The sequence below is a fragment of the Hesperophylax consimilis genome, chromosome 16, assembly GCF_061612785.1.
Source record: "Hesperophylax consimilis isolate HC1 chromosome 16, BYU_Hcon_1.0, whole genome shotgun sequence".
NCBI lineage: Eukaryota > Metazoa > Arthropoda > Insecta > Trichoptera > Limnephilidae > Hesperophylax > Hesperophylax consimilis.
This window is the reverse complement of record NC_142851.1, coordinates 20293038-20304703: the sequence shown is the minus strand read 5'-3', so window position 1 is coordinate 20304703 and position 11666 is coordinate 20293038. Positions and strand designations below refer to the sequence as shown.

General features: G+C 33.8%; 1 protein-coding gene across 1 annotated transcript; it reads left to right on the top strand.

Moving 5' to 3' along the window:
* The first annotated feature begins 9718 nt into the window (after positions 1–9718).
* Positions 9719–10631, top strand: LOC149416857 (uncharacterized). Its single transcript, XM_089640660.1, has 2 exons — positions 9719–10037; positions 10406–10631. The coding sequence occupies exons 1-2, from the start codon at positions 9821–9823 to the stop codon at positions 10540–10542; spliced, it is 354 nt and encodes a 117-aa protein (XP_089496786.1). The 5' UTR covers positions 9719–9820; the 3' UTR covers positions 10543–10631.
* Positions 10632–11666: the final 1035 nt, after the last annotated feature.

The following is an 11666-nucleotide window of genomic DNA, read 5'->3' as shown; positions in this document are numbered from 1 at the left end:
CCAGCTTTGGATGCCACCAATGGGTCGACGTCCCAACTCATGATGCTGGTGGTACATTAGATGTACTAATTTCAAAGAACAGTGATCCACCGCTTTCAGCGGATATTCGTGATATAGGACTGTCAGACCATCGGCTCGTTTGCACTGATATTGATTTTAACCCGCCTAAAGTACCATATAGAACAATTGTATCAAGGGAATGGCGTAAATTTTGCTTTAGTGATTTTCTGGAAGAGTTACAGACCTCTCTCTTATGTACACCCAATGTTTGGGAAACAAAGACCCCTACCGAACTTGTTAAGACATATAATAAAACACTTTCATGTCATCAAAAACACGGAAAGTTCGAAAGTCTGACGGCTGGTTTGACGATGAATGTCGAAACCAGAAGAGACTTATGCGGAAATTAGAGAGGACCTATAGGAAAAACTCTTCTGTAACTACAAGAGACGAGTGGATCCTTGCTCAAAAACAGTATACGTGTAAAATTAATTCCAAAAGATCAGACTATTGGAAAGAAAAAAAATTAACTCTGAGCGAACCAACCCGCGACGTCTCTGGAACTCAATAAAGACTGTAATTTCCGAAGTCACTGTTCCAACGAAAATAGATATTACCCTGGAAGCGTTCTCAATTTTTTTCGGGAAAAAATTTAATCCATTCGTGCTTTTGCATCTCACGCCCCTCCGCCAATATTCACTTTAAATTCTAACGGAATTTTGTCTTCCTTCAAACCCACAACGCTGGAAGAAGTAGTAAAAATTATTTCAAGCTCGCCTTATAAACAGTGCAGTCTTGACCCTATACCGACATGGTTATTAAAACAATGTTCTACTGTTTTAGCTCCATTCCTAGTTCACGTTTTTAATATATCACTGAGCACGGGTGACTTTCCTGAACCACTCAAGTCAGCTGTAGTTACACCAATACTGAAAAATTCACAACTAGACGCCGATAACTTATGTAATTATCGATCCGTTTCAAACTTACCATTTATTTCAAAAATCCTGGAGAAAATTGCTGCCGCACAAATAACCAGTCACTTGAATTCAAATAAATTAATCGCAAAACGTCTATCTGCGTACAGAAAGTTCCACTCAACTGAAACCGGACTACTTCGTATGCTCTCAGACATAACTCTTGCCGTAGAGTCAGGTAAGTTATCACTTATCTCACTTCTAGATATGAGTGCAGCGTTTGACACGATTGATCATGAATTCCTCATTAGGAGATTAGAGGAAACATTTGGTTTGAATTCCGACACGAAAAAATTGGCTGGTATCCTATTTATCCAATCGCTTGCAAGCCGTGAGGGTTGGAAATAAATTGTCCAACTTCGCAACACTTTCTTCAGGGGTACCCCAGGGATCCGTTTTGGGTCCACTTCTCTTCATCCTTTTTACAAATGATGTCGCCAAAATAATCGAGTCATTTGATCTCTTGTCTCATTGCTACGCTGACCATCAGCAAGTTTATTTTTACTGCTCTCCAAATGAAATCAATAGTCTCAAGATCCGTATAACTGAATGTCTAGAAGCAATAACTCGTTGGATGTCTTCAAACAAGCTGAAGCTCAATCCATCTAAGACTGAATTTCTCTGGGCAGCCACAAACAAACGTCAACATTTCATAGACGATTCACCTATTACTATTTCCGGCAACGACATCATCCCAAAAACAACAATCAAACTTCTGGGTGTCAATTTAAATTCAGACTTTTCGTTTAAAAGTCAAATAAATAGGACTGTAAGCACCGGTTTTTTTCACCTAAGACAACTCACGTCTGTCCGAAAAAACCTTTCTACAGAAGCAATAAAACTACTTATCAACTCTTACGTAGTCTGACGTCTCGATTACTGCAACGGCATTTATGACAGCCTTCCAAAATATCAAATTGACAAACTTCAATCAGTGTTTAATGCAGCATCACGGCTCATAACCGGGGTTTCAAAATATTCGCACATTTCAGAACACCTTCGTAACCTTCACTGGCTCAAGTGCCCTGAAAGAATCCAGTACAAACTGTGCTGGATGGTGTTTAAATCCATCAATGAAATGGCCCCACCCTACATCTCTGAACTATGCGTCCCGGAAAACACTGGTCTGAGGCAGTCAACTCTTAGATCAGCAACATCATCAGCTGTGAGCAGACTGATAGAACCTAAGCGCAAGCCAAATACTAAGTTTGGTGATCGCGCTTTCGGAGTATCTGGGCCGAAGGCTTGGAATAAACTCCCTCCGGAACTAAGATCCATAACAAGTTTAACAGAATTCAGGTCTAAACTAAAAATTACCTTTTTAAGCTGTCGTACCCTTAAATTAAATATACCATTCGTAAGAGAAAGTCCAGTTATATTCAATTTTCCAATTAAGTCCTAAATCCTGTATCTAAATTTCGCCAATAAACAATTAGATTATGTTAATTAAGTGTTAATCTCAAGTGACCTACCAGGTAAGTATTTTACTGTATATTATCTCCATAATTAGTTAAGTAATAACATAGATCACTGTATAAATGTATTATAAGTTTGTACAGCGCCCTTGAGGTTATTTTGCACAAAAACGGCGCTATTAATTATTTTATTGTCCAGGTTAAATCTTCCCCATAGGAAAAAATAAACCCTTCCACTCACTTTTCCACAAATGATCATCTAGTCAATCAACACTATGTAAGTGCATTATATAAGCAAAATAAATACAAAACAATACAAGAACAACACGTCAACTCACCAGAGATCAAATGGGAAAATAATTCACCGACTCCAGATATATTATTTTCATATCAGAGGGTTCGTCTCGGTAGAACTTCTAACAGGGCCTATAAATCCTACTGATCCCTCAACATAAATATTTAAAAAATCTTTCGTTAACCTACATGTATTCAAAATGACCGACTTTTGCATCTTTATATATAAATTTTTGATAGATCTAATACGCCTAAATTTTTAATGAGAGAGCTAGGTATAATGCCAGTAGCCGAAATAACGAATGGTAATATTTTTATAGTCTGAGAACGCCAAATTCTTTTTATTTCATTTCCTAAATCTGTGTATTTGATTATTTTTTCATTAATAGAATTTTGGATATTACAGGAATTTGGAATAGCGACATCAATGATATAAGTTTTTTTTTTAATTTTGTCATGTTAAACTATATCAGGTCTATTATGACTAATCGTTCGGTCTGTTAGTATAGTTTTATCATAATATATTTTATAAAAATGAATTTGGTTCGTATTCATAATATGGTATTATACACGGTGTCCGGAAACTCGTAGTACAAGCGGGAAACTGGAGAATCTACACCACATGGGGAACCCAAATAAACATAAAGTTTTTTGATTTGAGCATTTTCACAAAAAAAAAAAAAAAAAAACAAAAAAAAATATTTTTCGGCTATTTTAGGGTTAAAGTTTTTTCTGGTGTTTAGGGTTGAACAACAGATGTTTTAACAATGCAGAGCAGAAATATTTTATGATTACACCGGATTAAATGAAGGGTGATTTCAAAATAATGCTTCAAATCCGAGTTTCTTCATTTGTTTTACTTTCAAATAGTTTTAATTAGTTGGGTACTCTGATCTTCAGTAATAATTTATAAGAATTTGATTAAAAAAAAAAAAATCAACTTCTAACTCGATTTACTCGATAACGAAAGCTCAAATAAAAAAAACATACTACAAAATCGACTCCAAATGTGATGTAGATTCACCAGTTTCCCGCTTGTACTACGAGTTTCCGGACACCCTGTATTACGGCAGTCAATCAAGTTATGTTTAATTACCAAATTTTGGTGAATTATTTTTAAAACTTGATTGTGCCTAAATGTATACTCGGACGGTGCTAGTATAGAACATCCCGATATAATATGTTCTATAGTTTCTGGAAAAGCCAAACATTTTCTACACAAATCATCAATTTGATTGGTTTCTTTGATTATATGCTTCCTATAATTTGTAATATTAATTACTCTATCCTGAATGGCAAGCATAAATCCTTCTATTTCTGCGCTCAACTCTCCAATACTCAACCATTTGTTTGACGAAAATTTGTCAACATATGTTTGGTTGAGATAATTGAAGTGTTTTGCGTGTAAAATTTTATTTGACCAGGAATCTAATAATTCCTGGTTGGGATTTATAAAAATGTTGGCAATCTCACCGTATAAATTTAAAGGTGTAATATTTCTATCTGCCTTGCAAATTATTTTGTGCATTTCTGAGCTATGAGCTGTCCTATGGAAAAAAAGTTCTTAACATTTCTACCTGATTATGTTTCAAAGAAGTTATTTTGACTATACGTCTACCTCCTAAATTTCTAATTAAATTTATTCGTTCTATGGCTGAATTTGGATGATGGCAATCAAACTTTGTTAACGTAGTTCTAATTTATCTTTCAAAGTTATCTAAATCTGTATTAGACCAATTAATTATGCCAAATGAGTACGTTAATAGAGGTATTGCCCAAGTATTTATTGCTTTTACTAATTTTTTAGCAGATAGATTGCATTTTTAAATTTTCCTGATCCTAGTTTGAAATTTAATCCTAATATCATTTTTAATACTAGTATGGTCTAATCTATTTGATTGTGGGTATCCTAAATACTTATAAACCTCATCCCTTTTCATACTAGTAATTTGGAAATTTCTAAATATACTCTCGTCCTCATCTACAATTTTGCCTTTCTCTATACGGATCGTTCTACATTTATCTAAACCAAAAGTCATTTTGATATCATCTGAAAAGTTTTTACTACCTCGATCATTTTTTTCCAAATTTTGTTCAGAATTCAAAAATAATTTTATATCATCCATATATATAATTAATGCGAAATTGTACTACTCTCCCTTGTATTACCCTTAACTTTTATTCCAAACTTGCTTTTAATTAACATTTTAGATAAAGGATTCAATGCTAAGCAAAACCAAATTATTAAATTATTCTTTTTTTTTTTTTTAAACTTCCGATTTAGTTGTCCGGGTTAAATCTTTCCCAAAGGAAAAACTTAACCCTTCCACTCACTTTTCCACAAATGATCATCTAGTCAATCAACATTATGTAAGTGCATTATATAAGCAAAATAAATACAAAACAATACAAGAACAACACGTCAACTCACCAGAGATCAAATGGGAAAATAATTCACCGACTCCAGATATTTTCATATCAGAGGGTTCGGCTCGGTAGAACTTCTAACAAGGCCTATAAATCCTACTGATCCCTCAACATAAATATTTAAAAAATCTTTTGTTATCCTACATGTATTCAAAATGACCGACTTTTGCATCTTTATATATGATTTTTTTGATAGATCTAATACGCCTAAATTTTTAATGAGAGAGCCAGCTATTATTATTAATTTTTTTTTACTTCCGATTTTTTTGTCCGGGTTAAATCTTCCCCATAGGAAAAACTAAACACTTCCACTCACTTTTCCGCAAATGATCATCTAGTCAATCAATACTATGTAAGTGCATTATATAAGCAAAATAAATACAAAACAATACAAGAACAACACGTCAACTCACCAGAGATCAAATGGGAAAATAATTCACCGACTCCAGATATATTATTTTCATATCAGAGGGTTCGGCTCGGTAGTACTTCTAACAGGGCCTATAAATCCTACTGATCCCTCAACATAAATATTTTAAAAAAATTTCGTTATCCTACATGTATTCAAAATGACCGACTTTTGCATCTTTATATATAAATTTTTTGATAGATCTAATACGCCTAAATTTTTAATGAAAGAGCTAGGTATAATGCCAGTAGCCGAAATAACGAATGGTAATATTTTTATAGTCTGAGAATGCCAAATTCTTTTTATTTCGTTTCCTAAATCTGTGTATTTTCTAATTTTTTCATTAACAGATTTTTGAATGTTACAGGAATTTGGAATAGCGACATCAATGATATAAGTTATTTTTTTAATTTTGTCATGTAAAACTATATCGGGTCTATTATGACTAATCGCTCGGTCTGTTAGTATAGTTTTATCATAATATATTTTATAAAATTCGTTTTCTAAAAATGAATTTGGTTCGTATTCATAATATGGTACTACATTACGGCAGTCAATCAAGTTATGTTTAATTACCAAATTTTGGTGAATTATTTTTAAAACTTGATTGTGCCTAAATGTATACTCGGACGGTGCTAATATAGAACATCCCGATATAATATGTTCTATAGTTTCCGGAAAAGCCAAACATTTTCTACACAAATCATCAATTTGATTTGTATCTTTGATTATATGCTTTCTATAATTTTTATTATTAATGACTCTATCCTGAATGGCAAGCATAAATCCTTCTATTTCTGCGCTCAACTCTCCAATACTCAACCATTTGTTTGACGAAATTTTGTCAACATACGTTTGGTTGAGATAATTGAAGTGTTTTGCGTGTAAAATTTTATTTGACCAGGAATCTAATAATTCCTGGTTGGGATTTATAAAAATGTTGGCATTCTCATCGTATAAATTTAAAGGTGTAATATTTCTATCTGCCTTGCAAATTATTTTGTGCATTTCTGAGCTATGAGCTTTCCTATGGAAAAAAGTTCTTAGCATTTCTACCTGATTATGTTTCAAAGAAGTTATTTTGACTATACCTCTACCTTCTAAATTTCTAGGTAAATTAACTCGTTCTATAGCTGAATTTGGATGATGGCAATTAAACTTTGTTAGCGTAGTTCTAATTAATCTTTCTAAGTTATCTAAATCTGTATTAGACCATTTAATTATGCCAAATGAGTACGTTAATAGAGGTATTGCCCAAGTATTTATTGCTTTTACTAAATTTTTAGCAGATAGATTGCATTTTAAAATTTTCCTGATCCTAGTTTGAAATTTAATCCTAATATCATTTTTAATACTACTATGGTCTAATCTATTTGATTGTGGGTCAGGAAAATTTTAAAATGCAATCTATCTGCTAAAAATTTAGTAAAAGCAATAAATACTTGGGCAATACCTCTATTAACGTACTCATTTGGCATAATTAAATGGTCTAATACAGATTTAGATAACTTAGAAAGATTAATTAGAACTACGCTAACAAAGTTTAATTGCCATCATCCAAATTCAGCTATAGAACGAGTTAATTTACCTAGAAATTTAGGAGGTAGAGGTATAGTCAAAATAACTTCTTTGAAACATAATCAGGTAGAAATGCTAAGAACTTTTTTCCATAGGAAAGCTCATAGCTCAGAAATGCACAAAATAATTTGCAAGGCAGATAGAAATATTACACCTTTAAATTTATACGATGAGAATGCCAACATTTTTATAAATCCCAACCAGGAATTATTAGATTCCTGGTCAAATAAAATTTTACACGCAAAACACTTCAATTATCTCAACCAAACGTATGTTGACAAAATTTCGTCAAACAAATGGTTGAGTATTGGAGAGTTGAGCGCAGAAATAGAAGGATTTATGCTTGCCATTCAGGATAGAGTCATTAATACTAAAAATTATAGAAAGCATATAATCAAAGATACAAATCAAATTGATGATTTGTGTAGAAAATGTTTGGCTTTTCCGGAAACTATAGAACATATTATATCGGGATGTTCTATATTAGCACCGTCCGAGTATACATTTAGGCACAATCAAGTTTTAAAAATAATTCACCAAAATTTGGTAATTAAACATAACTTGATTGACTGCCGTAATGTAGTACCATATTATGAATACGAACCAAATTCATTTTTAGAAAACGAATTTTATAAAATATATTATGATAAAACTATACTAACAGACCGAGCGATTAGTCATAATAGACCCGATATAGTTTTACATGACAAAATTAAAAAAAATAACTTATATCATTGATGTCGCTATTCCAAATTCCTGTAATATTCAAAAATCTGTTAGTGAAAAAATAAGAAAATACACAGATTTAGGAAATGAAATAAAAAGAATTTGGCATTCTCAGACTATAAAAATATTACCATTCGTTATTTCGGCTACTGGCATTATACCTAGCTCTCTAATTAAAAATTTAGGCGTATTAGATCTATCAAAAAAATTATATATAAAGATGCAAAAGTCGGTCATTTTGAATACATGTAGAATAACAAAAGATTTTTTAAATATTTATGTTGAGGGATCAGTAGGATTTATAGGCACTGTTAGAAGTTCTACCGAGCCGAACCCTCTGATATGAAAATATCTGGAGACGGTGAATTATTTTCCCATTTGATCTCTGGTGATTTGACGTGTTGTTCTTGTATTATTTTGTATTTATTTTGCTTATATAATGCACTTACATAATGTTGATTGACTAGATGATCATTTGTGGAAAAGTGAGTGGAAGGGTTAAGTTTTTCCTTTGGGGAAGACTTAACCCGGACAACTAAATCGGAAGTTTAAAAAAAAATATTAATTAATTGTAATATTATTATTAATGATTCATCGATTGTGCCCGACGCTAGTCTATGGATGACATGATATATGAAGAAAAAAACCCTAAAACGAAGAATCTAACAAAAAATGTTCTCTTCATATAAAAACAACATCATCAAATAGTAAAATCGTAGTGTAGAATTTAGAAGTCAACGGTAACTATATCGAAATTGAATTGAAAGAATCGAAAATTTCGTTAAAGACATCTTATGGGACTGGGACACGGTCAAGCGGCTTGATCGCAAGCACGTAGTTTTTTTGTCTATTGTTGTCTATTGTTGTCTATTATTGTCTATGCTTAGCGGCTTGACAGCCCGCATCAAGCCTCTCCGTCAAGCATGGCCACGCCTTCCTGTGATTTCGTGGTGGTCTATGTATATGTACTTCTATGCCTTCCTGTCATTTCGTGACTCGCGGCAAAATGGAATCTGTCAAAGACAAAGCGTTCTTGGCTCTTACGTTAGCTTTATGTTTGAATAAAATAATAAAAAGAAACGAATTTGGTGTCAAGAATGGTACAAGTTAAGGTACCGCTTTACCCATGAGCATTTGCAAAGTGTATTACAGGCTACAGCTATTTTTTGTATGAATATCTTGTGCGGTATTCATACAAAAAATATGTTTTCTCCATTAAAAATTCAGAAAATTATTTATTCTACAGTTTGATTATTAATGACCTTGAAAACCGCTGTCATAATTATTAAAAAATACTAAAATACTTCCAGAATTTTTAAATTAGATGGATTTCTACAAATTGAACACAAAAACAATAACTAAGTACCTATTTAATAACAATTTTATTCAATTTATATCATTGTTTATGATACGTGATATTTATTTGTCTATTGTCGTTTGTCTATTCCCACAAAAATATAAATTCGCATCAAGCCTCGCCGCAAGCACGTAGAATTGCGCAATGCTTGCAAGCCAGCTTCGGTACACGGTCAAAATGCTTGACACAAAGTGCCATAGACAATAAACTACGTGCTTGCGATCAAGCCGCTTGACCGTGTCCCAGTCCCATAAATTCGCATCAAGCCTCGCCGCAAGCACGTAGAATTGCGCAATGCTTGCAAGCCAGCTTCGGTACACGGTCAAAATGCTTGACACAAAGTGCCATAGACAATAAACTACGTGCTTGCGATCAAGCCGCTTGACCGTGTCCCAGTCCCATTAGTGATGTCCATCACTACCCGAGGGCAATTTTTATTCAATTCAGTGCTCCTTGTTTATGGTGTTGATTGTTCCATAGTGAGTGGTTTATTTATGGTTCCATAGAAAGAAGTCAGAAATAGTTGTCAAAACTTTATCCATGGTTGTCACTTGTCAGTCGGAATATTATCTAATTTTATACATGGTTTACATGCAAGCCGAAGAATAAAGATTTTTTTTTTGTAAATATCTGCACAATGTTGGGCTGGCGTTGGTTACGTGGAATGCTCAGAAGGAATACAGCTCCTATGACTGTTGAAAAAGCCGCAGCTTTGAAAGAAAAAATCAGTGTAATCTACTGTCTACTCAGCGTGAATGCGTTTATCGGCGTGTTATATGCTTGTAAAACCGGTAAAGCCGACTGGGCCAAATACTTTGGCCTAAAGTCGGAAGCCGAACTTCAGAGATCACCTGGTAATTAATTATATTATGTACAGACCAACTTCAAAGAAATATAATTGTGTGAATGGTGGCATGCATCTGAGAGCCCTAGGTTTTTATATATCAAAATAGAATCTTAAATAAGGTGATGTAATTTCATCTACTCAAAGAAAGCTGCACCTTTGGGTGGGCACTGCATTTAAGCAGTCAACTGTCTCTTGGCTGTAGATGCACATAATTAAATACAACACTAGACTCTTGACATGGCTATACTCGGCCAATCGCACGGAATGGCATGGTAGCGCAAACCCAGCCTTTCCTTGCACAAGGAGTTGCTTCCCCCTAACTTTATGCAGCATTATTTATATTGTTGCTGTCATCATAATGCTTTATTTTTTCAGCGTATCAATGGGCTGATCTTCTGCAAATTGAAAATGCCAAAGTGTACAGAATCAGCACTTCTGGACTTGAAGAAAGATTTGACACTGCCAGTGTAAAGAAGACTAGTAGTGTTCTTGATCCCCCCGAACTGGATTAAATAGCGTAAACACTAAATAAAACAACTCACACCACAATGTAAATATTAACTTAGTCTGCAATAATAATAAAGCATTCTGTAAATTATTATATCATTTTTTTATTGTTTGGGGAAACACTGAATAGCCCAACTAATATGAAATAAATTATGTAAATTTACAAAGTAAACTCAATTTATCAAAATTATCTAAAAGGCAAAAAAATGTTTGATCTCCTTTTATTGTATAAAATTGTTAATTCAAGAGTTGACTGCCTTGACGCTCAGGGTCATCCCTGAACCAAACAGCGCCTGGCTAAAATTTTCGCATCTTTTGTCAAAACCAGTATTGAGACGCCTGGATAGGTAGGACACTAATCACACAAATGAGATGGAATATATTATTTGACAAAAAAAACTTTGTGTTTAATTCTGTCTCTGGAGAGAATACATAGGCTGGGCAATGAGCTCATAGTTGTCACCGATATTTTCACTTTAAGTCTTACTCTATTACTCTTATATAAATTCCTAACAAGTATATTGTATTTTCTTTTTTATTTGTGTTTATTATTTATTTATTATTTTTAAAACATGACATATTACAGTGATCTTTGGCTGTCCAACTAGGAGATTACCTGTTTTAGGACAGTCAGAAATAGACATATTTATTAAAAGCGATTCATGTTTAGTCTAGTGCAGGGGTCTCCAAACTTTTCACCCGGAGGGCCATATTGACTACTCCAGTGAGTTCAGAGGGCCAAAACCGTTTTAATTTCTAGACACCCATATTTTCTGTCCTAGTGAGGGGGGGGGGGAGGGGGGGGGGGTAGACAATAGAATTTTCAGGGATGAAAATATAGCTTTAGATAACGTAGCTTTGAAGATAATTTTTGATACTCGTTTCTCAGACCTTGATATCATTGCGAATCAAATAAAGATTTTTCAAAAAAATCCTCTCGATATATTCGCGCGATACTTGTGGACACAATGTATTGGTGCCAAGTACCTCGCCAACGAGCATATTTATTTATTCGCACGAAAAAATTCGCCGAGTTTTCGCCCCTTCTGAGCAAGGTCTTAGCCGTTAGCTGTCGCGGGTCCTTGATGACACTGGTCATAAGATGTCTCGGGCCGGATGGAAGACACTG